The sequence below is a fragment of the Triturus cristatus genome, chromosome 5_1 (assembly GCF_964204655.1).
Source record: "Triturus cristatus chromosome 5_1, aTriCri1.1, whole genome shotgun sequence".
NCBI classification, from domain to species: Eukaryota; Metazoa; Chordata; class Amphibia; order Caudata; family Salamandridae; genus Triturus; species Triturus cristatus.
This window is the reverse complement of record NC_140587.1, coordinates 572740309-572765502: the sequence shown is the minus strand read 5'-3', so window position 1 is coordinate 572765502 and position 25194 is coordinate 572740309. Positions and strand designations below refer to the sequence as shown.

General features: G+C 42.5%; 1 protein-coding gene across 1 annotated transcript in view; it reads left to right on the top strand.

The window, feature by feature from the left end:
- Window positions 1-25194, top strand: part of PREX2 (phosphatidylinositol-3,4,5-trisphosphate dependent Rac exchange factor 2) — a 1250200-nt gene that overhangs the window by 840434 nt on the left and 384572 nt on the right. The window contains exon 31 of the mRNA XM_085605489.1: window positions 22891-23019. Coding sequence (XP_085461615.1) covers window positions 22891-23019 — 129 coding nt within the window. The remainder of the gene's footprint in view (window positions 1-22890; window positions 23020-25194) is intronic.

The following is a 25194-nucleotide window of genomic DNA, read 5'->3' as shown; positions in this document are numbered from 1 at the left end:
AACATACAATCCTTGGCTCTCTTGTTTAAAATATAAAATGATGCAATAGTCTATGTTCAATATGTCCATAATTCCTCGGTGTCCTGGTGCCGCTGCACCTGCTGCATGAATAGAAAGTACTCCCGGAAAGTGCGGGTACAAACACTATGCACAGGAGACGGAGTGGTGTGTGTGGGGGATTTTAAATTAGCAATGAATGACCTTGTTACAGAAGCACATGTATGTGTAATTTGTAGGTTAAAACCCAAGCAGGCAGAACATATTTTAACAATCAGGGATGGCGTTATTGCTGCAACATCCTGTGATTCTGGGCAAGTCACTTACCTCTCTGTGTCTAAAAATAATGCATCTGTCATCCGTATGTTATATTATGTGCTACTTAAGGGTTATTTTACAGCCCCATAAATGGTGCATAGGAGGGTCACCAGTCGGCTCCATGTGGAGATTGAAGTCAGCCTAAAGCAAAGCAAAAACCGAGCTCTCTGGGAGAGACAGCTTGGCATTTGACATCTTTTTTTCGAATGCAGAGCAAATGTGGCAAGATAAGAACAAGATTTGCAGGTCTGTTTACAGAAAGGGAGTTCTTGAAATGAAACTGATAAATACGCTTTTGGCATGGGAGGGACGAAGTGAACCTGGAGAGCCTAAGCCAGCAAATGCAAAGCAAGAAAATCTGAGTTACAAAGTACAAAGCCAATAGCAAGCAACAGGCAGGATGCATTCCCAGGTCAAATTTCGGAAACTCCTCAAGATCTTTGTTGCATACCACACAGCTGCCCTGTCTGGTAGGCTGCAACCTAAAAAGAGAAAGAAATGTGAGATGAAAAGTAGTGTTAAACAGAATAAATTGAACAAAGCAGCAAAATTGAAAAACAAAGGAAGAAAAAGGAAATATAATGTAGAAGAAAGGGAGCAAAAAGGTTAAAATGAGAAAAAACTGAAGGATTTGTAGATTGTTGGAGACAGAAACATTGAATAGAAAGCAGGGAGGAGGATTGACATGGAAAGAACAAACAATCCAAGCTAGAGTGAAGAAATAAAGAACATGCAAAAGGTGAATGAAAGAAAGAAAGATTGTGAATCAAACCAGAATCAAAGAAATACACAAAACCTCCAAAAAGAAACAGTAGATAGATCAGTCAAGAGGGAAAGGAACAAAGATAGGGAAATAAAAAGTAAAGCATCAAGGAGCAGTGGAACAGAAAAATAAATCAAGATAGGCAGGAGGAGTGCAACGATGAGGGAATGGATGAGAGAGACTTAAGTAGGAGAAAAGTGGCAAGGTAACTGGTATCACACCCACAGTACTGTGACAATAAGAATGTTAAGAGCAATCCCTCCTCCTCCCTCCTGTCGTACACATACCCCCTTTGGAATATGTCAGGGCTTGTGTAGAGGACCGACACATTGGGTAAATGGGGTGATGAGACGTAGAAAGGGAGACACACTCCTGTAGTTTAGTTGGCTGAAAGTCCAGATTCAAGTAAATATGGCACTGTGATTGGAAGCAAGGGCAGACCTAGCCTACACCTATTAGCGCATGAACACAAGTCAGTGACAGAGCCAAAACAAAGATAAGACAAAGGGCTATATATATATATATAGGAAGTAAGTTGGGACTTAACAGGAGCAAGCAGTCAGCAGGCTGACGGTGGTTCCAGGGGGTATCAGGAGTTCAAAACAAGAACAGAACTAGGATGGAACGCTACTGCAGCACCAAGATGTGGGCTAAGGAGAAGGGAAACAGATGGAGAAGCAATGAATAGGATAGGTAAGAGGAAACCAACAGATTCCGGAATCAAGGAAAGACAAGGAACTGAGGAAGGAGGAAGCAACAAAGGTAAAGCAATGAAAAATGTGAACTATGGCAAAAAGTAAGACAGTCACAGCAATTATTGGTGCTAGACAGTTTGCCTTTAGGAACTTTAGACCTTATATACCATGTCTACCCCTAAAAGCCCCGATGTGCTCCTCTCAGTGATGACTCTATTGTGGCTGGGGCAGCGCAACTAACTCCGTGAGTTGGTGTTCTAATGGTGTATTCTCCACTGCCTGCTATATGGTCTCTCTTTTGGAGGTCACTTAAGCCCTGACATGTCTTGTGAGTGACAACTGGGGAGTGCTATTATAAGCATATAAAAGAAGAGAATGAGAAGTATGGCAAAAGCAATAGTTAGAGACTGCTAGCAGAGTAAGAAGGAAAGACAGGCTTAACAAAGAGAGATAGCTCATGCAAGAGAGAAGCTGGGAACAGGGAGATATGAGAAACTAAGAAATAGAGGTGACTGAATGAGAGAGAGAGGTGGAGATGAAAAGGAAACTGGTATATTAAATTCACAGTGACAAAAGATTGTGGTAGGGATTTTAATCATGATTGTAACCTTAGCATTTGATGACTATCCTTTGTATATTGTGGACAATCTTTGAACCATGATTAAAACCCCTTGGCTTACTGTGGGTTTTATAGATATTTTGGTGGCTCTTGCATAAAACTAAGGCCCTGATTCCGAGTTTGGTGGTCCAAAGGACTGCCGAACCTGTGGTGGTGGCTGTGGATCGTCAAACTGGTGGTTCACCCACCGCATTTCGATTAGGCAGTTGGACTGCCACAGGAGCGCTGCAACTGCTGGGGCATCCTTGATGCCGCAGAGGTGGAGCAGTGGTCTGAGGAAGTAATATGCTGCGGCACCACCGAGGTTCCTCACCACCCTCCTTTTCATGGCGGTGAGCACGTCATGAAAAAGGTGGCGGTGAGGAAACTAAGGGGGCCCTAGCAGAACCTCCTTGTGCCTCTGTGAATGGGGGTGCATGCAGGGGATCATATTGTGTACCCTCCTGTACATTTGCACCCCCAGTTCCTGCATGCTATTGAATGCTACAACATTGTGCATTCCATAGCGTGCAGGAACAGGCTGCGCGGTCTAACAGCAGTGCATTTCTAAGGCATACCTATGTGTCTTAGATGCGTACTGCCGCAGCACTTACCGCTCACCTACAATTAACTCGTAATCCGGCGTGCATTCTAACTATGGGTTTGGCAGTCTTCCTGCGGGATGCTGACATGGCGGCCCGCATGAATTCTGGCAAACTCGTAATCAGGCCCTAAAGGTGTATTGGATTTTTGAATATTGTATGTTGCGCATTATGGACATTGTAGTCATTACAATTACACTCCTTGGTATGCTGTGGGCATTGTAAGCATTATGGTGCCTCTAGCATAAGATTGCCCTCCCCTTTTTATCGTAATGTCAGCATATGAGCACTATAAAGGCCCTGCCAAGGACAGCCAATCTTTAAATAGGATGGACAGTAAAGACTTTAAAGTGGCCCTAGGATTTGGTGACCCTCCTTTTCATGTTGTTGCTATTCGAGGCATTGTGGTGACCCTGGAAATAGGTGGCCTTCATTGGAATATTGTTGGCATCGTAAGAAGCATGGTGGTCATCGTTGGCTTAATGGTGGCCTTGACGTAAAGTGGTCTCCTTTGAGATATTGTAATAATGGTTTACTTAAAGGAAAGTGAGGGACATCCCTAGTATATAGTGGTTATCAATTACTTCTGATGGGCATTTTGGCATAAACTGGATGTCCCTGAAAATAATTTCTATGACATGCATGAGATGGTAGTCCCCGGGATGTGATGGTGATGCAATGGCTTGTTAGGCAGATTCTGTCCACAGGAGGCATGGTTACATGTGAATGCCTAATAAAAATAACTTCTCGGTATTTGTGGACCAAATTCTGGAAGTAACTACACAAGAATAGCTGGAGTCTTGGTGCCAAAAATGTAAGGTATTATTTCGGACCGTCTGGATTATGTACTCAAAATGAAAAAATAGTATCTGTGAACGTAATATGCATAGATTTTAAGAAATGACCAGATGATATTTGGGGACAAAATTATCGTTGTAATAATACATGTTGTTTTGATTCATAATTCATGATGAGTTATAGACATGTTTTCCTAATGTAATTTCCTTTGTGTTTAAGGGCATTTGATGCTATTGCTATTATCTCATGATTCATGTGGGTTTATTTCATAATACTGAAAAAACTTAAGACAATATCATAATGACGTCTCTTGGAGGCCACAGCCTTTTAGGTTGGGGTAAACATAAAAGCATTTTTACTGTCTAAATTTACAAGATATCTGTAACCTGCAACATCTACAATGCCTGAGCCATATGAGGTCAGTTTAACCTCCCAATATGTGACCAAACATCCTCTTGATGGGAAAATGAAAGGAGGTGGAAGGCAGAAGTGCAAAAAGACTCTATAAACAGCTTGGAAAATGGTAAAAGAAATTTCTGTTTCAGATTATTGGAACTTGTTTGTAAAACCTGTTATGTTTTAACCAGTTGTTATGTGATATTATCTGAAAAAGGCTTCGTTACACCACCAGTTTATCAAATGTTCTTGGGTTCAGTGAATCAACTAAGCATCAATACCCACAGAGAGGATCAACACTACCTGGCACGATCGGATATCAAGTTTTTGCAGTTACATGCACAGGTGGTCCCATTTTTCTAAAATGTTCTTATTTGGACTAGCTCTGCCAACACTTCTGGGAAATGTTAGCCCAGTACTTTCAATTTTTGGACTGTTTCAATTGTGACCCTTCAAATGCATGGAAATCATTTTGTTTTTTAGGTCAAATCCTTGAAAACATTGTGCTGTAAAATACACCATTTTGCCCTTTCTTTTTAGTGGTCTGGCTCACCTACTTAAATCCTTAGAAATATAGTTCGAGAAGGTGGGGTATTTTAATTTTCTGTCTGTGTGCATATCTACTCACATGCCTGTAGCACAGAACCTGTGCTTTTCATCTAATCTGGATACCCTCCTATGCCCTCCACAACTAGACATTGTGCTTTAATTGAGTTTCAGCGATGGTTTGTACAAATTGTTATGCACTTCTTTAACAATTAGTTACACCGCTTCCTACACACATCAAAGTACCACTGGTGTTTTCCCTTTCCTACTGAGTTTTTACAACAATTTGTGTTATTCTGGAATTACCAAGCATCACCAGTTTGGTGGATGTATATAATTTTGGCATATACCTATTTGCTTACAAAGGTATGATAAATTTGTGTGCTAGTTTTTTAATGTCACCTATTTGTGTCTAACAATTACTTTGAACTATTTGTTCAGCTGCAAAAGGTGGGCCTTGAATGCAATCAATTAAAACAACGGAATGCCATTTTATAATTTTATTTTAGAACATTAGAAAGAAATACAGATACTTCAAATACTATACTGCGATGAGCCTAAGAACCTTCATCCCAGTTTGATTTCAACTACATCTTTTCTGTGACTCATTAATCAGACAGGGGAAAAACCTTGTAGGCGGCGGGGTGGTCAGAGAGGTAAGAGGGACCACAAGACGCTATGTTGCAATACACGTTCTTTTTATTGTGTTGTGAATTCAGGTCTTCCCTGTGGGGAAATAGTAGACCACACAATGTTGCAGGGATTCTGCACATACTACAACAACAGTCTCAGTGTTCAGTTCTCTGAGTCAGGCAAACAAACAAAAATGGTTGGGGATGGTCTCTCCCTTTTTCCTTCTCAGCAGTCTTCATCAGCTCCTCGGGGTCTTGTTGTTGTGTTCCGGGCTTTAGGGTCTCTCGCTCTCTCTCTTCGCAAAGGTGCAGGGAAGGAAAAGAAAAACAGATCTAGGTTACAACCGGGCTCTCGGTTTTCCCTTGTTCTTTCAGTGCTACAGTCACCAGTCACCATGTAGTGGGGGACGGTAACTATGAGGGGTTATCGCGTGTTCAGGAGGAACTACCCCCGCGTGCTCTAGCTCTCAGTGTCTCCCCACAACCCCCATCAAAACGATCCTTTGAGTGGCACTCACCTTAAGCCACAACCCGTGTCCAGGGCCGTGGCGGAGGGACCCGGGGCGTCTTCTCCCTTTTGCAGTCTGCCGGGTTTGATCGTTGTATAAAATATGCTCCTTTGGTTCCACACCTTTCCGGTTTGCTCGTCTTCTTCCTCGTCCTTCTTGCCACTCGCTTTCGCCTTCTCCGCTTGCGTCCTTCCGCTCTCCTCCTCTTCAGATTGCGCCTGTATGCCTTTTGGGTCCTCACCTTCCGTTGACGTCAGAGGCCCTTCCCCGCTCGATTGGGTCGAGACTAGACCGCTGTTCGTTTTCAGCTAAGTAGGAGGATTTGGCTCGCCCATAGGCCACTTCCGGTCCGCATCGATACAGTCCTTCTCACAGACCTCCCTGCTTAGGAATGGACATTAGGGCCATTCTGTGAACGGGTGTCGGGACAGGTAGTCAGCACTCACTTGCCTGGCTCCTGGAATGTGCATCGTCTGGAAAGAAAAAGGTTGCAACGCTAAGAACCACCGAAGGATGCGGGGGTTGGTGTCCCTGTTCTTTACAAGCCAGGTGAGAGGGGCGTGATCAGTGAGTACAATAAACAGTTGTCCCAACAGGTAATACTGCAGGGCTTCTATTGTCCATTTTATAGCTAAGCACTCTTTCTCTATCGTGGAGTAATGATTCTCTCAGGAGAACAACTTTCTGCTGATGTAGAGAAGAGGCTTGAGGTCACTGTTAGAGTCAGGCTGATATAGCACGGCACCCAGCCCGAGGTCAGAAGCATCGGTTTGTAGGATGAATGTTTTATGGAAATCAGGACAGTGTAACACGGGCTGTACAGATGGTTATTTTTCAAGGCCTGAAAGCTATTCTCATGTTCGGGGTCCCAGGCGGGAATACAGGAGGGGTACTTCTTTATCAGTAGATCGGACAGGGGGCTGGCCAGGGAGGAAAAGTTTGGGATGAACCTACGGTAATACCCTATGAAACCTAGGAGGGAGTGTATGTCTCTTTTGGTAGTGGGGGCAGGGATAGCCCTGATGGCTTCCACTTTGCTTACTTGTGGTTTTATAAGGCCTTCCTGTATTGTATACCCTAAGTACTGGGTGGAGTTAGTGACTAACAGGGATTTATTTGAATTTATAGCGAGGCCGGTTGCTCTGATGGCTGAAAATACAGCCACCAGATGTTTCAAATGGTCCTCCCAAGTTGGGCTAAAGACGGTAATGTCGTCGAGGTATACAGCGGCGTATTCCATATGGGGCCTCAGAATCCTGTCCATCAACCGTTGAAACATGGCGGGTGCCCCCTGTAAGCCAAAGGGGAGCACTTTAAACTGATATAGACCAGAGGGGGTTGAGAATGCCGTTTTCTCTCTGGCTTGTGGGGTTAAGGGTATTTGCCAATATCCCTTGGTAAGATCAAGGGTTGAAATGTGCCTAGCTTTTCCTAGCCGTTCAATCAGTTCGTCGATTCTGGGCATGGGATAGGTATCAAACTTGGTGATCTTGTTCACTCGCCCGAAGTCAATGCACTAGCACAGGCTACCATCGGGCTTTGGCACGATCACAATAGGGGAACACCAATTGCTTTGGGAGGGTTCTATTATATGGGCCTGCAACGTGGCAGTCCCTTTTTTCTCCACTGCTTCTCTTCTTGCCCATGGGGTTCGATAAGGTTTTTGTTTTACGATGGTATGATTTGATGGTATAATATCGTGTCGTACCATGGTGGTCAACCCGGGGGTGGAAGTAAAGAGGCCTGGGAAGTCATCCAGCAGAGCAAACAGCTGCCCTTTTTGTGCAGAGGACACGATGTCCCCAGTTGGAACGGCCTCGGTCTTGGGTTTCTGAGTATTTGCTAGGGAAATGTCTAGGTGTTTTTCGGTACTCACGAGGAGTACAGGCGTTCCTTTTGCTTTAGGCAAAGTGGGTTCCTCCCACTTTTTTAGGAGGTTCACGTGCGAGATTTGCTTTCCCCGGCCCGCAGGGGTAGCAGGACGCTGTATGTGACGGGGGTTACTTTCTTGTCTATAACATAGGGGCCCTGCCATTGCATCAATAGCTTGTTCTCAGTGGATGGGAGCAAGAGAAGCACCTTGTCACCGGGACTGAATTCCCTCAGCTGGCTGTTTCGATCATAATATGTCTTTTGTGTCCCCTGCGCTTTCTCCATATTGTCGTGCACTAACCTCCATAGCCGGGTTATTGCGGAATTTAAGATCAGCGGCGTATCGTGCCAAGGGCTTTCCTTCCTCGTCCTCCCCCTCCCATTGCTCTACCTCCATGTCCAGCAGCGTTCTGGGTTTTCTTCCAAACAATAGTTTGAAAGGGGAGTAGCCCGTGGACCTCTGCTCGTGTGTCCTGATGACAAAGAGGACTAGGGATAGTTTTTGGTCCCAGTCCTTCCCTGTCTCTGAGATGACCTTGCGAAGCATTCTTTTGATGGCCTTATTATAGCGCTCCACAAGGCCATCTGTTTGGAGGTGGTATACCGCTGTTCAGATCTGGTCTATGCCCAGGATCGTACAGACTTATGCCATTAGACGAGACATGAAAGGGATCCCTTGGTCCGTTAGGATCTCGGATGGGAATCCTACTCTTGAAAAAAAAGAAACCATGGCCTGAGCTATAGTAGGAGTGGTCATGCTGGATAAAGGGAAAGCCTCCGGGTAGCTGCTAGCATAATCCACTATGACTAGTATATACTTGTGTCCTCTGGCTGAGGGAGGCAACGGACCAACCAGATCCAACCCTGCCCGCTTAAACAGGACGTCGATGATGGGCAAGGGGTATAGGGGGGCTTTTTTTTACTCCTCCTGGGTTTGTGTATTGACATCGTACACACGCTGCGCAGTGTTTCGCTACGTCTCTGTAAACCCCCGGCCACTAAAACCTACCCAGCAGGTATTTCAAGGTATTCTCTTTGCCGTAGTGTCCGCCCCCTGTTTGATCATGTGCTATTTGCAGAACGTGCTCGTGAAAGGGAAGGGGAACGATTAACTGAGTGGTAGTGTGTGTGGCCCCTCTCACAGCCCTGTATAACAAACCCCTTTGGATACAAAAATAGGGTCATACCTGGTCTGGCTCTTTTTCTTGGACCTGTTCCCAAGCATGTGTAAGGGTGTTGTCCTCCAGCTGGGCTGTGCGGAAGCTAACTGTGGTCTTCCTATCCGTGTCTGCAAGAGAGAGGAAAAGCAGGGCTTGATGGTAGTGAACGAGTAAAGTCCCTCTTCTCCCTTCGTCTTTCTTGTCTACTCTTTTTGTCCCTTCTTTTTGTGCTTTCTATGTCGCTTTTGCTAAAAGGTGCTTCGTGTAACCAAGCTGTAGCATTCTCTTTTGTCTTTTTTCTTCGAGATACTGCTCAAATCTGGGGTGGTCGGTACCAATGATAACAGCCTCAGGCAGAGAGGGTATGACATCCACCTTCCGTAGGTGGGGGTCATTTGCTACATCCAACAGGACCTCCGCTACCGGATACGTTTTAGTGTACCCGTGTACGCATGTAATGCTTACGTGTTCAGTCTCGTTTATCTGTGGTCGGGATACTAAGGCCTGGTCTATCACCGTGCATGACACCCAGTGTCCAATAGAGCTTGTTGTTTCTTCCCATTTAAGAGGACTTCCTTCCTGTACTGGTGGGGGCCCTTCCCTGTTACATAAATCCGCCCTCTGGAGTACCCCTCTTCCATGGGTTCGGCCGCTGGGGCCTGATGGGGACACTGTCTGGCCATTCCACACAGTGATAACATTGTGGCCCTTGTTTGCTTGGACCGGGAAAAGGGAAGATGTGTTTAGGAGGCATACGGGGAGCTGTTTGGGGTTTAGGGTCTGGTCGAGGTGTGCTTCCCGTGGTATACCAGCCTTAAACTCAGGGGACATATGAAAAGCGCAGGCCAGTTCCACCGCCATTGTGGAAGTTAGGTTGGGATGCTGTTTCACCCACGAACGGGTATTAGAGGGCAATGCATCCAAGAACTGCTCATACACTTTCTCTGTTAGTTCTTCTGTGGTGGAAGTATGGGGTGTCAACAATCGGTTGCCCAGATCCTTGATCCGATAGTAGAGAGTGCGTGGGTTGTTTCCTGCAGTCCCTTTCTCTTTTCGGAACTTTGTTCTGTAGAACTCCTGGTCGCAACCCAGGCGCTCGAGAATAGCTCTCTTGACCTCCTCATAGGCAGTAGTACCGGTGGGGTTGGCAGCCTGGTAGGCTGTCTGGAGCTCTCCTGACAGGAGAAGGGCGATGTATTGGCTCCACCATTCTTGGGGCCAGGCAGCGGTGGTTGCCACCCTTTCAAAAGTTATGAAAAAATAGTCGGGGGCTTCTCCCTCTTGGAAGTTTTGCAACACTGACCCTGTGACATTAGGATGCACCTTGGTGCTCACAATGGCATCTGTGAGCCGTAGGATCACAGTGTACTGAACCTGTTGATTGGTTGCAAGCAGGTTGACCTGTTCCTTCAAAGCGCCCTGCAGGGCTTCCCTATCCCTTTATGCGGTTTGGACCTGTTGTTCCAGCACCAGCTGCCGGTGCCTTTGTCCTTCCGCAAACTGAAAGATTATCCTTTTTACGGGCATAAGCTGTGTCATAGTTCAACACTTTGGGTTGTGAATCCCACTTCTGACACCACTTTGTAGGGGGTGGGGTGGTCAGAGGGGTATGTGGGACCACAGGATGCCTAGTTGCAATACACGTTCTTATTGTGTTCTGAATTCAGGTCTTCTCTGTGGGGAAAGAGTAGACCACACAACAGTCTCAGCGTTCAGTTCTCTGAGTCAGGCAAACAAACAAAAACAAAAACAAACAAAAATGGTTGGAGATGATGTCTCCCTTTTTCCTTCTCAGGAGTCTTCCTCAGCTCCTCTGGGTCTTGTTTTTGTGTTCCGGGCTTTAGGGTCTCTTGCTCTCTCTCTTGGACAAAGGTGCGGGAAGGAAAAGAAAAAAGGATTGGGGTTAAAACCGGGCTCTCGGTTTTGTCTAGTTCTTTCAGGGAGGTGAACCGTGAGGGGTTATTGCGTGTTCGGAAGGAACTACCCCCGCGTGCTGTAGCTCCCAGTGTCTCCCCACCACCCCCACCAAAATGGTCCACTGAGTGGCACTCGCCTTAAGCCATGACCTGTGTCCAGGGCCGTGGCATAGGGACCCGGGTCGTCTTCTCCCTTCTGCAGCCCACCGGGTTTGATCGTTGTATAAAAGATGCTCCTCTGGTTCCACGCCTTTGAACTTTGCTCGTCTTCGTCCTCGTATTTCTTGCCACTCGCTTCCGCCTTCTCCGCTCGCGTCATTCCGCATTCCTCCTCTTTGGATTCCGCCTGTACGGCTTTTGGGTCCTCACCTTCAGCTGATGTCAGAGGCCCCTTCCTGCTCGCTTCGGTCTGCCCATCCCACCTGGGCCTCATAGTTCCCCCTAGGAACCCATGACTATGGACACTTACTGCACAACGGCATGAAGTCCCTACCTTAGGATCTCTTATTTTAAATGTATTTTCACTGCAGACACTTTTCTTCATCTCTTGTATGAGATGCCTTAATGGTAAAGTTGTTAAATCTTTGCATGTAGGCACATTTCCATTCCTCACCTTTTACAAATCATTTTATCAAGTGACTGACGGCCCCATGAACTAATCTCAAGATGTAAATAGTGATGAGCATGCTAGTGCCTAATTTGCCTTGACTGTGCATGGGCCATTAAAACATTTGCCATGTATATCGTGCATCACACATAATGTAAAAATATGATACAATCTCTTCAAATTACAAAAAAGCAAACTTCTTTAACACGCAAAAGTGTTTCACCTTAGCATATCAGAATATATCACTACAAGGACAGACATTAATTAAAAGTGATTTTTAAACATGACATTAGAAACATTGATGGCTCACCCCCAATGACAGTGCCATTAGGGAACTAAGGTGCATATGTAGAAAAGCATTTTTGCGGTCGGAAATGGCCGGATTTGCAGAATTGGCCTGTTACTGACCACAAAAATGCTTTTTTATTTTTACAAAATGCTAATTGCGATTCGGTCACATGTGAATGAATCACAACTTGTGTTTAGCAATTCGGTATTTGGAAGGGGCATGTTTAGGTCATCCCTTCCTAATACTCAATTGCAGTGGTATGTATGAAAGTTTTATGACCGAATTACGGCTGCAAAACATTCGGTTTTTACTATGGTAATCATTCACAAATGGGAGGTGCTCCTCACAGTACCCCTGTCCCCTTGTGAATATTGAAATAAATACTTTTTAAAAGCAGGCATGCTCAACTGTTCATGTTCTATTTGATGGTTTATCTTTAGAGTTGTAACTTGGAATGTTAAAGGAGTAAATAATCCCATTAAAAGACAACGGGTAATAACGCATTTAGCCAGATTAAATGCTGATATTGCACTAATTCAAGAAACACATTTATCTGACAGCGAGGCTTCTAAATTGAAACGTGGCTGGGTAGGCAATGTCTTTTCTTCCCCTGCTTTAGGTAAAAAAAATGGAGTTTCCATTTTATGTCATAAGAAATACCAGATTACAGTTGTACATCAAGAGACTGATTTAGAAGGTCGTTGGGTAATTGCTAAACTTCTTATAAATCAAATACCTCTAATTCTGTTTAATGTATATGCACCTGTCAATGTGGATAATACCTTTTGGATACATGTCTCTGATAAACTTCTTTTGTTTGATGAGGAATATATTATTTTTGGTGGGGATTGTAATCAAGTTTTCGATCCCATATTAGACAGAAACTCTTCTGTTAAATTCTCCAACACAAAGATGCACTCACAGTTTACTTCCTCCATATATCGTAAATCCTTAGTTGATATATGGAGGCTTTGCAACCCTGATATTCGCGAATACAGCTTCCACTCTCCTCCACATCACTCACAATCTCGTACAGACTATCTTTTGTTTAGTAAATCCTTAACTCAACAAGTTTCCCACTCTGAAATTGGCTCTATTTTAATATCAGACCATGCTCCAGTTCTAGTTGATTTTGACTTACTCCCTTTTACCCCTCATGCAGGAAGGTGGCGTTTTAATAGCGTGTTATTATCGGATCCTAATTTCACAAGTCAATTCACCTCTTTTGCTTCTGAATTCTTTTCTTTTAACTCTACCCTGGATTCATCTCAGCTAATGATGTGGGACTCTTTTAAAGCTGCCGCCAGAGGCTTTATTATTAATTTTGTTTCGCAAAAGAAAAAAGCTTTTGAGCAGAAATACTCCCATTTACTTGCTAAAATTAAAAAACTTGAATATACTTATTATCATTCGAATTCCAAATCCGCATAAAAAAATCTCATTGAAGCAAAATTTACATTTAATAAAATGTCCACGGAAGCCGCTTCCTCTCATCTTTTAAAAAGCAGCGTTCGATACTATGGAGGCCAAAATAGGATGGGGAAATTGTTAGCAAATTACTTGAAAATTAGACGTGAACGGACCAAAATAGAATCTATACAGAATGACGTGTGTTTATCTTTCTTTAAAGACAACTATATTTTGAATGAATTTGTCTCTTTTTATAAAAAATTATATACCCCTGAACATCAACCAAATAAGACAGATCTGTCTACTTATTTTTAGTCCATTGAACCCCCTTCACCTCATGATATCGACTTTTCTTCCTTAGAGGCAGATATAACTTTATCTGAAATTACTCGCACTATTTTGATATTGAAAAGAGGGAAAGCTCCAGCTCCTGATGGATTTACCATTGAATTTTACACTCATTTTGCAAATCTCTTACTCCCGCACCTCTTATCGCTTTACAATGCCTTTATCTCTAGCAGTTTTTCGTCTGGAACCTTTCAAGAAGCCATGATATGTTTAATACCTAAAGAGAATAAAGACCCTTATCTCTGTAAAAATTATAGGCCAATTTCTTTAGTTAATTTGGATTATAAGATCTTTGCAAAAATTCTCGCGCTTCGCATAGATCCTGTTTTACCCACTCTTATTGGCCCGGAACAAACAGGTTTTGTAAAGGGTCGTCTATCATCTGATAATTCCAGAGTATTTTTTAATATCCTTAGCAAGGCTTCTTCTCTTGATTATCTCATTGCTGCTATAGCATTGAACGCAGAAAAGGCTTTTGATAGAATAGGTTGGGACTTTATGTTTCAGGCACTAAAATGGATAGGATTTCCTCATAAACTAATATCTCTTATTTCTATTTCATACTCAGGTCCCAAAGCTTCTATTTTTGTGAATGGCAACATGTCGGATTACTTTTCACTTTCTAGAGGAGTGCGTCAAGGTTGCCCTCTTTCCCCTCTTTTATTCATAATAGTTTTAGAGCTCTTTTTAACCAAAATTAGATAGGATGAAAAAATCACTGGCTTTCAACTTGATTCCTCTCATGTCAAATTATCAGTTTATGCGGATGATATCCTTTTATATTGTTCCAATCCGTCTACCTCCACCCCTTCTTTTTATCGACACTTTCTCTCAATTATCTGGTTATCGTCTTAATTCCGACAAATGTGAAGTCCTGCCTTTAAATGTTTTTTGTCTTAAACAAGATTTCATACCAACAGGCTTTTCCTGGCAAACCTCTAAGATTAAATATCTAGGCTTGTGATTTTCCTCTAACATTCCTGGAACATTAAAAATAAACTTTGATTTTATGATTAAAACTTTATCTGATTCTATTGACTGCTGGCATCCACTTTTTCTCTCTTGGTGGGGACGATTAGATTCCATCAAGATGATGCTCGCTCCTTTGATTCTTTACCTCCTCTCCATGATTCCGGTTCACAATCCTGTTTTTTACTTTAAGAAAATTGATTCTCTTTTGATCAAATTTCTTTGGAAGAATAAACCTTCTCGAATATCTCTGTCTGCTCTAAAAGTAGATAAATCATCTGGAGGCCTTAAATTTCCTGTTTATAAATCATATTATTATGCTTTTCTTTAAAGCAATCTTTTCGCTGGCTCTCTGATGATCAACAGATTCATCCTCCTATTTGGTTGAATATAGAAAAATATTTTCTATCTCCTTTTGACTTCAAGGTATCTCTTGCCTTCACTAACAACATCTCTCTTTTTCGCTCTCCAGTCATATCTCACACGCGTAAAATCCTTGCACCTCTCCTTCCATCTTTTTATCCTTCTTCGTCCTCATTAGATCAACAGCCCATTTGGCATAATAATTTACTACGCATCAATAATCGCACCTTTTATTGGAAAATGTGGAGACTCAAAGGATTGCTCTGGATCTCCCAATTACTAATCAATAACATTCCTATTTCTTTTTTAGATCTATAGTCAACATTTTCTTTACCATCCTCTTGTATAGCTAAATATGCTTTATTGTGTTCCTCTCTTTCCCAAAACCTTCATTCTTTACGTCTCTTTCCACTCCTCCGTCTAAATGTTCCATTATCTTTCCTTTACTCTCATCCTCCGCATCAGCTTCTTCTTTATATAGGTGTTTATATCTCTCTTCTATTAGGAGCAAGGGGAAGGCTGAATTGGCTTGGGAGAAAGATTTGGATGAAAGTTGGCCTTTGGGATAAACCATGGCTAAAGATTCACAAGACCTCCATATTTTATTCACTCCTGCAAAGTTAGCTTCTATTTCTCCAGATTCTTCATCTGCTTGCTGGTCCTTTCCTTGTTTACTGGCTGACTCAAAACATATGCTTTTTAACTGTCCTCCCATTTCTCGCTTCTGGCAATTGATTTGGTCTCAAATTAACAAAATCTTTCATACTCAGATTCCTTTTTCATTTAATAACATTTTCCTAGGATCACTATCACCCTCATGGTCTGCTACATCTCCTAACCACAAATTAGTTGATTCATTATTAGCAATAGCTTTCTACTTGATAACTTCCAACTGGAAACAGGCAGATAAAGTCACTTTCAAAGCATGGTGGAATGCTGTTTGTTTTCACCATAGACTGGATACTAGTTATGTTACTCCCGTATCTCTTGCCATTAAAAGAGATCTTTTATGGCTACCATTATCCTCTTATCTCACACTAACACTTCCGATGATGTCCAGAAACCACCTTGAGATAACCGTTGGTTTTTTATTTCAATCATAATATGTGCTCATGATTACTCCTTTATTGTTAATTACATTTACTCTATATATTTTAAGAACCTTCTTTTCCATGCCTATAAAGTTTGAACTCAGGTGTTATTTCTAATTTTGTCCTCTTCCCCTCCTTGTTTCTTTTTCCCTTCCTGATCTCCCCCTCCCTGTTTTCCTCTGTTATTTCCTCTTTCTTAAATTGGTGTTGCTAAAGATTATAAGTTTATTATGTTATATTGTATCGTATATGAAGTTCTCTTATGTTTAATCAACTTTTTCTCAATAAACTTAAAAAAAAAAAAAGCAGGCCTGCTCTTAAAAAATGAAACATAAACGTTTTATTTAATTATTTGAAACGCATCCCCTTTTCTTTTAAGGAAAACAGGCTGCATTTAAATTTGAAAAGTGCTTTATTAAAATGCAATCACAGACATGATGGTCTGCTGACCTCAGCAGGCCACCATCTCTGTGATGGCTGTAATTCCTAGTGGGTCACAAATTACAACCTACCTCATTATTATTCATAAGGTAGGTCTATTACAACCACATTAGCAATTGATTTATGCAAGTTGTACATTTTTAAATATTAGGCATTGTCATTTCCTAATTGCGGTTCACAAAGAATCACATTTAGGAAATTGCAGTCCCTAAACTCTGTACTTATGGCCCTAAGAGGCAAGTCAGTAGTCATGAAAAACGTAAACGTGCCCTAGTCATAGCAGACCCGACTCAAGGTCCCCTGACACAACTACCAGGCCAAGAATTCATTTTTTTGGGAGCGTCACACCACAAACACCCCGTGAAGATACGCCCCCTTGATGAAATTATGCAATATATGGCTTTATTAAAAATCCCTAAGTATTTATTAATTTGTATACAAGTAATGAGTCTTGTGTGAATATTCTGTCCCAGAAATCCACATTTTGACATGAGATTGAACTTCCGAGGAAATCTTCAGACATGTTTTTTAAAATGGTATATCTAACATTAGTCAGAATAATATTCACAGTTGAGCCAATATTTTATTCATCTTTAGAGAATAGCAGGAAGACTATTTGAAATGTAAATTGTCTGAACTGGTGTAAACAAACAATAGCGGTGTATGGAAGCATATGGACGAGTAATGGGGATGAATATGTACATATGAGCACCACTGCATTGAAGAAATGAAGGGGGAGCAGTAGAAGGCAAAGAGACAACGCCCAGTAAAAAGACTCACAGAGCACCACAAGGCAGATTTACAAGCCCCTTGCGCCACTTTTGCAACATTTTTAACATGGGAAAAATGATGCGAAAGTGGCGCAAGGGGCTTGTAAATAAGCCCCCACATTTCTACCTCATGCACCCTAAGACGTTTCCTAGGTTCCAGTTCCCAAATTTGCTTCTATGAGTAGTTTTTTGACCATGTATTTAATATGAATTACGTCTGGATTTTAGTGGAAACATTGCTAGTGACTAGTTGTGTCTTCAGATTCAGGCATAATTTACTTTGTATGAGAAAGAGCTGCTCACTCATAGAAACATTTTTGTGAATCAATTTTCCATTATTACCAATGCTTTGTGAATCAGTTCTGAGGACTTTAATGCTACATTGAAGACTGAACAAAGACGCAAATACTAAAAGGTTTTGTTAATCAGGCCAATGACCCCTGACCTTTCTGAATTATGAAATCAGATTGTATGAGATTTCAAGATCTGCTAGCAATATGAGCCATACCATGAAGAAAGACTAAAGTAAAATCTCAATAAGTATTTTATTTTACATGTTTAAATAATGCATGAAGTGGGAATTTAACAGTTCAAATATTTTAAACCCCAGTAAATCTTGTTGGTTGTTCAAAACCTAGGCATCCAAAGGTAATCCACATCTCTAAGGAGTGTGCCGGGTTATGGGCAAAGAGATGCAGCTATTTATAGAAGTCCTGTCTAATGATTGATTTATCCTGCTGCACATTCTCTGGGGATCCAGAATAAAATTAGCTTTTTTTAAGGAGCAAACCCCTGAAAGTTCACTCATGATTTGTAGCATGATACTAGCCAATGCAATGTTCTTTTTTACTTCCATAATATTTTATCTTGTGCTGATACTTTATTCATTACCTGGGTATTGCTGAATTCTAAAACTCCTTCTGTCAAAGAGAAGGTATCACAAGATGGGATTCTGTGCTTTCACTTTGTGTAGTCATATTTTGGGGACCTCAACAGAGAATTGTTCCCTGGAGTCACTTTGTATGGATAAAAATTGTGTCTGGGTTGACATTCTGGAACTCTTGTGTGTTTTTGTGAGTGTCCTCTCTCCATTCTCACATTGCTATAGTACTCCATTTGAGACATGACAGTGGTATGCACATTCACTTTTTCGTGGTTGATCTCCAGAAGCATGAAGATTTTCTGAAGGAACAGAGAGTTGGAAGTGTGTTCCCATGCCCTCTGCATAGATTTGAGACTTGAAGGTGAGTTTCAAGTAACCAATGATCCCAAGATGCCAGACCAGGTAGAAGGAGGGATGTTTAACATGCCTGTTAAAAGGAGGTGCCTTTGAACATGCCCATCCCATGGTAAGGCTTCTACATTTCATCCATCTCGATGAAAATAAATTCTATCATCTGTAATTTTAATGAAACATATAGATGTTTAAAAGTAGTAGGCCAAGGGTGAACCCTAAAGGCATGCAATGCACTTTGCAGAATCAAGAAACAGAAGATCCTATTCATATCTGATTTCTTTTATTGTGAAGAACCAATCAAATCCATTCCCAGACTACCTTTGAAACTCCTGGACATTCCTTGGTCATGTTCAGCAGGATGCTGTGGTGTACTATGTTGTTAGCAGCAGAAAGGTTAAGGATGAGTAGAGCTGCTGGTGTTTGTAAAGGAAATCAAAGAGGCCTTCTTCCATTTTAGCTATTGCCTGTTCTGTGACGGAAAGGGGCTGAAGTCAGACAGTAATTGCTCAATATAGGTTGTGTGATGGATCCATGCATGCGTTTACCGCACATGACAGATCCACACGGTCTCAACCACATAAGTCTCAATCACGCATATGCCTTTACCATGTATGCCTTTACAACGAAATATGCATGGTTAAGGCATGTATGGCAAAGACATATCCCTGGTTAAGACTAGACAGGTACGTTTTAGTCCTCCCGACCCCTGCCCCCTCCCTGAGTCCTAAAACTACCAACTTCCTCCTGAAAACCAACCCCCTCCCCTCTGAGCCCTAAAAACATCCCTGCCCCCTCCTAAAATCTACCCCGCCCTCACCCAAGCCCTACAAATGACCCTGATCCCTAACTCCTGCCCTGAGCCCTAAAACGGTCCCTCGAGGCCCAGCCCTGACACGTAAAACTAGCACCCTCCCCCATAAAAAACAACCCTCCCCTTAGGCCCTAAAAACTTCACTGCCCCCCCCCCACCCCCCAGGCCTTAAAAAATACCCAGCCCTCCCCTAAGCCCCAGAAACAATCCCAGCCTCCCCTCAGCCCTACAAACTTCCCAGACCCCACCCAAAGCCTGAAAATAACCCGATCCCCCCAGCCCTGTAAACTACCCCGACAGCTCTGAAAACTACCCCAGCCCTAAAAACTACTCCGACCCCCCAGCCCTGAAAACTACTTTGACCCCCCTGCCAGCCCTTAAACTACCCCGACCGCCCAGCCCTGACAACTACCCCACCCCCCCAGGCCTGACATCTACCCCGAAAGCCCCCCCAGCCCCGAAAACTACCCCCTCAACCCATGCAAACTACCCCCCCAAACCCCGACCCAAGCCCCTGCCCCACTTACCTCACTTATTCCTCTGGTTCTCCCGATCCTTCCTGCTTCCACACAGCAGCAGCTAGACCGCGCATTGCCTTAACCATGCATATGCTTGGTTAAGGCAAGCGTGGTAGCACTTGCGTTGTCGGAGCATTCATGGCTGAGCCCACCTTGTTCCGACTTTTTTCCCTCAATATAAGGTCCTGCTCCACATGCCCTTCCAGGTGACTGGTGACTTCTGTTTCCAGGATTTTTCCTGGATAAGGGTGGTTTGAAATTGAATGGTAGTTTCATAGTTGGTGAGGGCCTCCTGTAAGTTCCTTAAAGAGAGAGGTGGTGCTTAAGTGTTTCAGGGAGTCAGCGACGGTGCCTGTTAGAAGTGAAAGATTAAATCTACTTGAGGCTTATGCTGTGAGGGAAGCGGACGCATGTTTCATGAATGCAGCCGTACCCGAGGCCTATGGAAGTTGGCATCTTTTGTTTTCTTGGCCAGTTCCTTCACTTCCCTTCTGACATGGGATTGAATGCGGAAAAGAATGAAGTGAAGAAAAGGTGGGATAATAGGTGATTGGTAAAGTGAATGCTCTTTGCTGGTAGTGATGGATTAATGGATCTTAGCAAACGTAGCTTTGAAGATGTCCAGCAGATATTCATATTGCTGTGTGACGCAAGAGGAATGTTTAAACAACAATGAGTTGGACAATTTTTGAACTATGTTAAAGCTTTGTTTGTGTTTTGGGACCTGGTTAAAGCGTTTTGTGATTGTTTGTGGAATCCCCTCCTTTGTATTTTACATATGACCTTTACATTCCAGGTAATACCATGTGCCTTTCATTTTATCCTATTTACAGTTGTACGACTTGTTAGTAGTGTCTTAGATCTTAGCTTTTTATTTTCTAAACCAGTGGTCTGCCAACCTGTCAAAAGTGATTGATATTTTATGACAGAGGGTGATGAACAAGGACTTGGATTCAGAGTCGATGGGACGTTGTACATCGCTGGCTTCATTTAGACATTGTTTCCATCATCGAAATAAGGGTTCAATTGATACCTGAGATTGTTAATGGGAAGGGTGCATAAAGAAATGCCTGCAAATTATTACAGCTGCACAATGTTGCAGGTGAACATTAGGTTCAAAGTAGGTCTCGCCGTGCTGGTCTGTCTAAGCACCATTTTGAAAAATGTCCCAAGAATTCAACTGCTCCATCAGCTCAGAAGCCGGTTTCCTAACACTGCTGTCTAACCGAAGGCTAAAGTTTAACTTGACATATTTATTTGGTTGGTGAACTGGACATGAAATTACATTACAGTTCAGGTGCTCAGTCTAGAAAGTTATGATCCATACTGCATATAATTGGGCATGCAAGGGTTCAGAAGCTCGGGTCTAGGGCTTCTGTGCAGATCAGAGATGAATTGTAAAACACTTACAACACCCACCTATGATTTGTTAAAACATATACCTATCACGCACATAAGCTGATCACTGCTTAGTGACTTCTTTGTGATACTACTTTTCAATATAAATGTATAACTCACCATAATCATATCTTCTACAAGGCCAGTTTCCTTCCTGAAGTCAGTCGACTGCTCAGTTAGGTTGAGACCATATTTCTGACCCAGGGTTACATTTATTCAGTGAACTATTCCCAGTGTAACAAATGCATCAAGTATTCCTCTGCCCACCACTATGAAGACAGCCTCAGTGCCTTAGAGAGATGTGACCTGCAAAGAATAACCTGCAAATATGTTTCTGCTGATTTGTAGGTTCCTCTCCAATTGCTGCAAATATCTTATTTCTCATACCTGAATATTAGCTTTACCCAGCCAGTACCTTCCCAATCTCAGCTTAGCTAGCCTAACTGGTTTTAAATTAGTTCTTCGGCTGACAGACTCTAGTCTTCAATCTTCTTTTTCCAATTCAAAGGATCTCAAACGTGTTCCAATATTAGTAGAATTGTTGGACTTGTCTCTTATCCTGGAAGTATATTTTCATTTTAATCAGGGAAGTTGCATGCTGCAAGTACTGATTTACATATTTCTTAGACATGTACAAGCCAGTTGCAAATTTTACAAATTGATTTTCTGAATAAGAAATAAGACATCATTAGCTGGTTTACGTATTGATGTCACAATGTGGGGCGGAATGATGCTCTAGTAGTTAATATGACAGTGCGAGGGTACAGAGATGTTTTTAGACAAAAAAGTGTGGAAGTTCCCTATCTCATTGCCTACTTCAGGTTCTGAATATCAACTGCTATTGGTGTGACTTTGTCGATTTTATATCTTACCCAAGTTTGTTTTTTGACTTTGGGGCTTTCAGAAGGATCAGAATGGCTCTTCTGTACTTATTTCCTGCTCTGTTTCAAATTTACTGAAACCAATAACAAGCAGTGGCTCCTGTCAGAGGGCTTTAGATAAACAGGGTCCTACCTGCCTATATGGCAATCAAGTTGTGCAAAACGGGCTGGTCTGACAGGGCTGGTCCGGCTTTAACTATTGTTTTCTCTGAGATCAAAATAAACATTGTCTGCAGCAAGCACAAATCCATGCCGTCTTCCATACCTTGATTCTATTTGTGAACAATGAGAGAAGTGAGTTTGTCATGCCCACGTCTATGTATGTAAGTGTATGTATAGAAGACATTGTTATTATATATACTTTTAACATTCTGCTATTAAACCATTTAAGAGATATTTCTTTTAGCACACTGAATTACTTAAAGGCGTTTTCGGATTTTACCATCTACTAAAATGAGGTACAGTGAAGGAATATAGCATGTTACAACGCATGCTATAACATCGCGCATGATTAAAATGCAGTTTTTACAATGACCGCGCAGTTAGTACGCAATGCATTTACATTCCAAGTGATTACAACGACTTGCACTAGGGGGCACGCTGTTCTTAGAAATAGTATTACTTATTATTTCTACTCCAGTTTGCGCAACAGTAGGGAAGGTGTTGGAATTTATTTCCAATACCTGAGCGCCCCCTAGTGCAAGTCGTTGTAATGACTTGCGATGTAATTGCATCGCGTACTAACAACGCGGTTGTTGTAACGACCGCGTTGTAATGGTAGCGCGATGCAATGGCAGTGTTGTAAACACTGTTTTCCATACACACACATACACACACACACACAAACACACACACACCACACACACACGCAGACACAAACACACACATACAGCCCTCCCTTTGCAAAGGCTTGATCAGAGGTTTAACAATAAATGTCTGGTCTCTCTCTGCTTAGAATTCCAGCAAGAAATGGATCCCAAGCTCAGCTGCCCAAAGAGACTGCGGCTTCACATCAAACAAGACCCTTGGAACCTTCCCAGTAGTGTCCGGACCCTGGCTCAAAACATGAGACAGTTTGTTGAAGGTAAGGATCGCCAGCGTATGAGAACTCAGTGCTTGCCGACCTACTGCTAATCTGTTCATCTTTTCTATCAAGGTGTTTGGAGGGTGTTGTTGCCAGATGGCATACCGAGTAAGAAGTGGATAGTTGCTATATTCTGAAAGCAAAGGCATGTGGTATTGGTGGTTTGCTTCTTGTATCCGATGAACACCAGGGTAAAACCTGGAGAATAACTTGTACGTCTGTTATAAAGCAAAGACAGGACAATGTCAGACTGGGTGGATCTGGCATTACCGCTTCCACCTAATTTTGCTTCTTTTAAGGAACAATTTAATCTCAAATATAAAGATTTCAAACCGCAGTAAATTCACAATCAGGAGGTGTTTCAGCACCAGTGTGGAAGTACAATGGACAGTCCTGCCCCCTTGCTATTTGGTGTGCTGCTGAATCAGCAGTGCAGTAGGTTGGCCTCTGAGAACTTTCAGCTTTGTGGAGCTGCTATGAGAGCTTTTTCCTGTTTAGGTCAAGGGTAAGCCAAGACGTTTTGATGTCACTAAAATTATACATTGTATACTTACTTGTAGGCAGGGCCTCCTCATCCCATAGCATTTTGTTGTGTCATTCACATTTTTCTCATGCCCACTACAGCATGGGGCAGGGGGTCAGCCCGTCAGAACTTCACTCTGAGGGACCGCATTCTGCGCTTTCACAAGCAGCACATCCGCCCCCAAGTAGTTCCCTTCAGTGCCAGAGGCTACGGTAATGTGAGTGTATTGACACCAAAGATATGCTTGTTGTTTGCCAGCTTTTCTATATTATCAAAGGCTCGTTCTAAATAATACTTTGAAAAAACCAAGACAAAACTGTCAATCACAAGGCACTAAGGTTGGCAGACAGACCTATTGGCTTTGCCAGTGCTTGTTTTGCTGCTGCTCTGTTTATCCCTGGCTTATATGACGTTTTTACTCATGCCTGACCCCATTATAGATTTTTTAAGCATTAAATATATTTTTGAATATCATTTGGAAATTCCATCATATACTTTCAAGTATATTTGAAATGTACTTCCGTTTTCTCTCTTCACCTACTCTGCTTGAAAGGAGCTTTACTCTTGGCCATAAGTGAAGCATTTTTCTGATCTTGAGAGAAATGATTTCCAGCTGAGGAAATGTAAAGTTTTTCCTTGGATACTGAGCTGTATTTAACACACGTTTAGCTGTATGGTGAGATTGAGCATTCAATTCATGCATTTCCATTGAAACCTTAACGCTCAGGCAGCAATGGAAAAAGCAGAGATTGATGTAGAACATTTCACAATCAGCTCTGCATTGAGAGCTAAAAATATAGACTGTTATCCTGGAGTATCTTTAACATAGTAGCAAACCCTATCTGACCTTTCTTTGCTGCTCCTGTCAGCTGATTTATATCTCCCCGAATGTTTTGATTGTTTTGTGTAAAGGAGGGCGTCGTTTTTACTTTAAGTTTAGGGAATTTTAATAGAGTATTATGATTTAGTGGTTGCTATGATGTGACAAGTAAATTTCGTGATGCATTTTTGCATAGACTTAATTCTCCCGCCTCAAAGGATGAATGACAAGTGCTGTGGTGCCATTTGGTTAAATGTAATAGTTGTTCTGTTCTTTAATAGCTATTGTGCCTTTTCTGGTCGTAAAACTATGATGCAGGCGTTTGAAATTTAGATCAGTAACTCCTGGGCCCTCATGTGTCATCTGTAAAGACATTTGAATCCAGTGCTGGTGGGCCATGAACACATTTTGTTGCCCGGAGGACACCATGATGACTTCATAACTTAGAGCTTGATAATGTAGTGGTCCGCCCGGCATCTTTATCTGTGCAGCTGGCCCTCACAACAGAGAGTGTAAATTGTGCATGAGCTCCAAAAGCCAACACTTTGTTGCGTCATTTAATGCACCTGCTGGCAGCCGCGGTCGGTTGTAGGAGTACCTGCAGGGCGGTGACGTGGGGAGGGGGAGGGGCAGGGTGGGGGGTAGTAAACTATGGAGTTTACTACCCCCGAGTTTACTTCGTTGCGTGCACTGCATCGCATTTGGGGATGCAGTGCACACAACGAAATTCGTTGTATTCATTTATATGTTTACTTACCTGTAAACCTCCGTAATCCATAGTTTACTACCCCCCACCCTGCCCCTCCCCCTCCCCACATCACCGCCCTGCAGG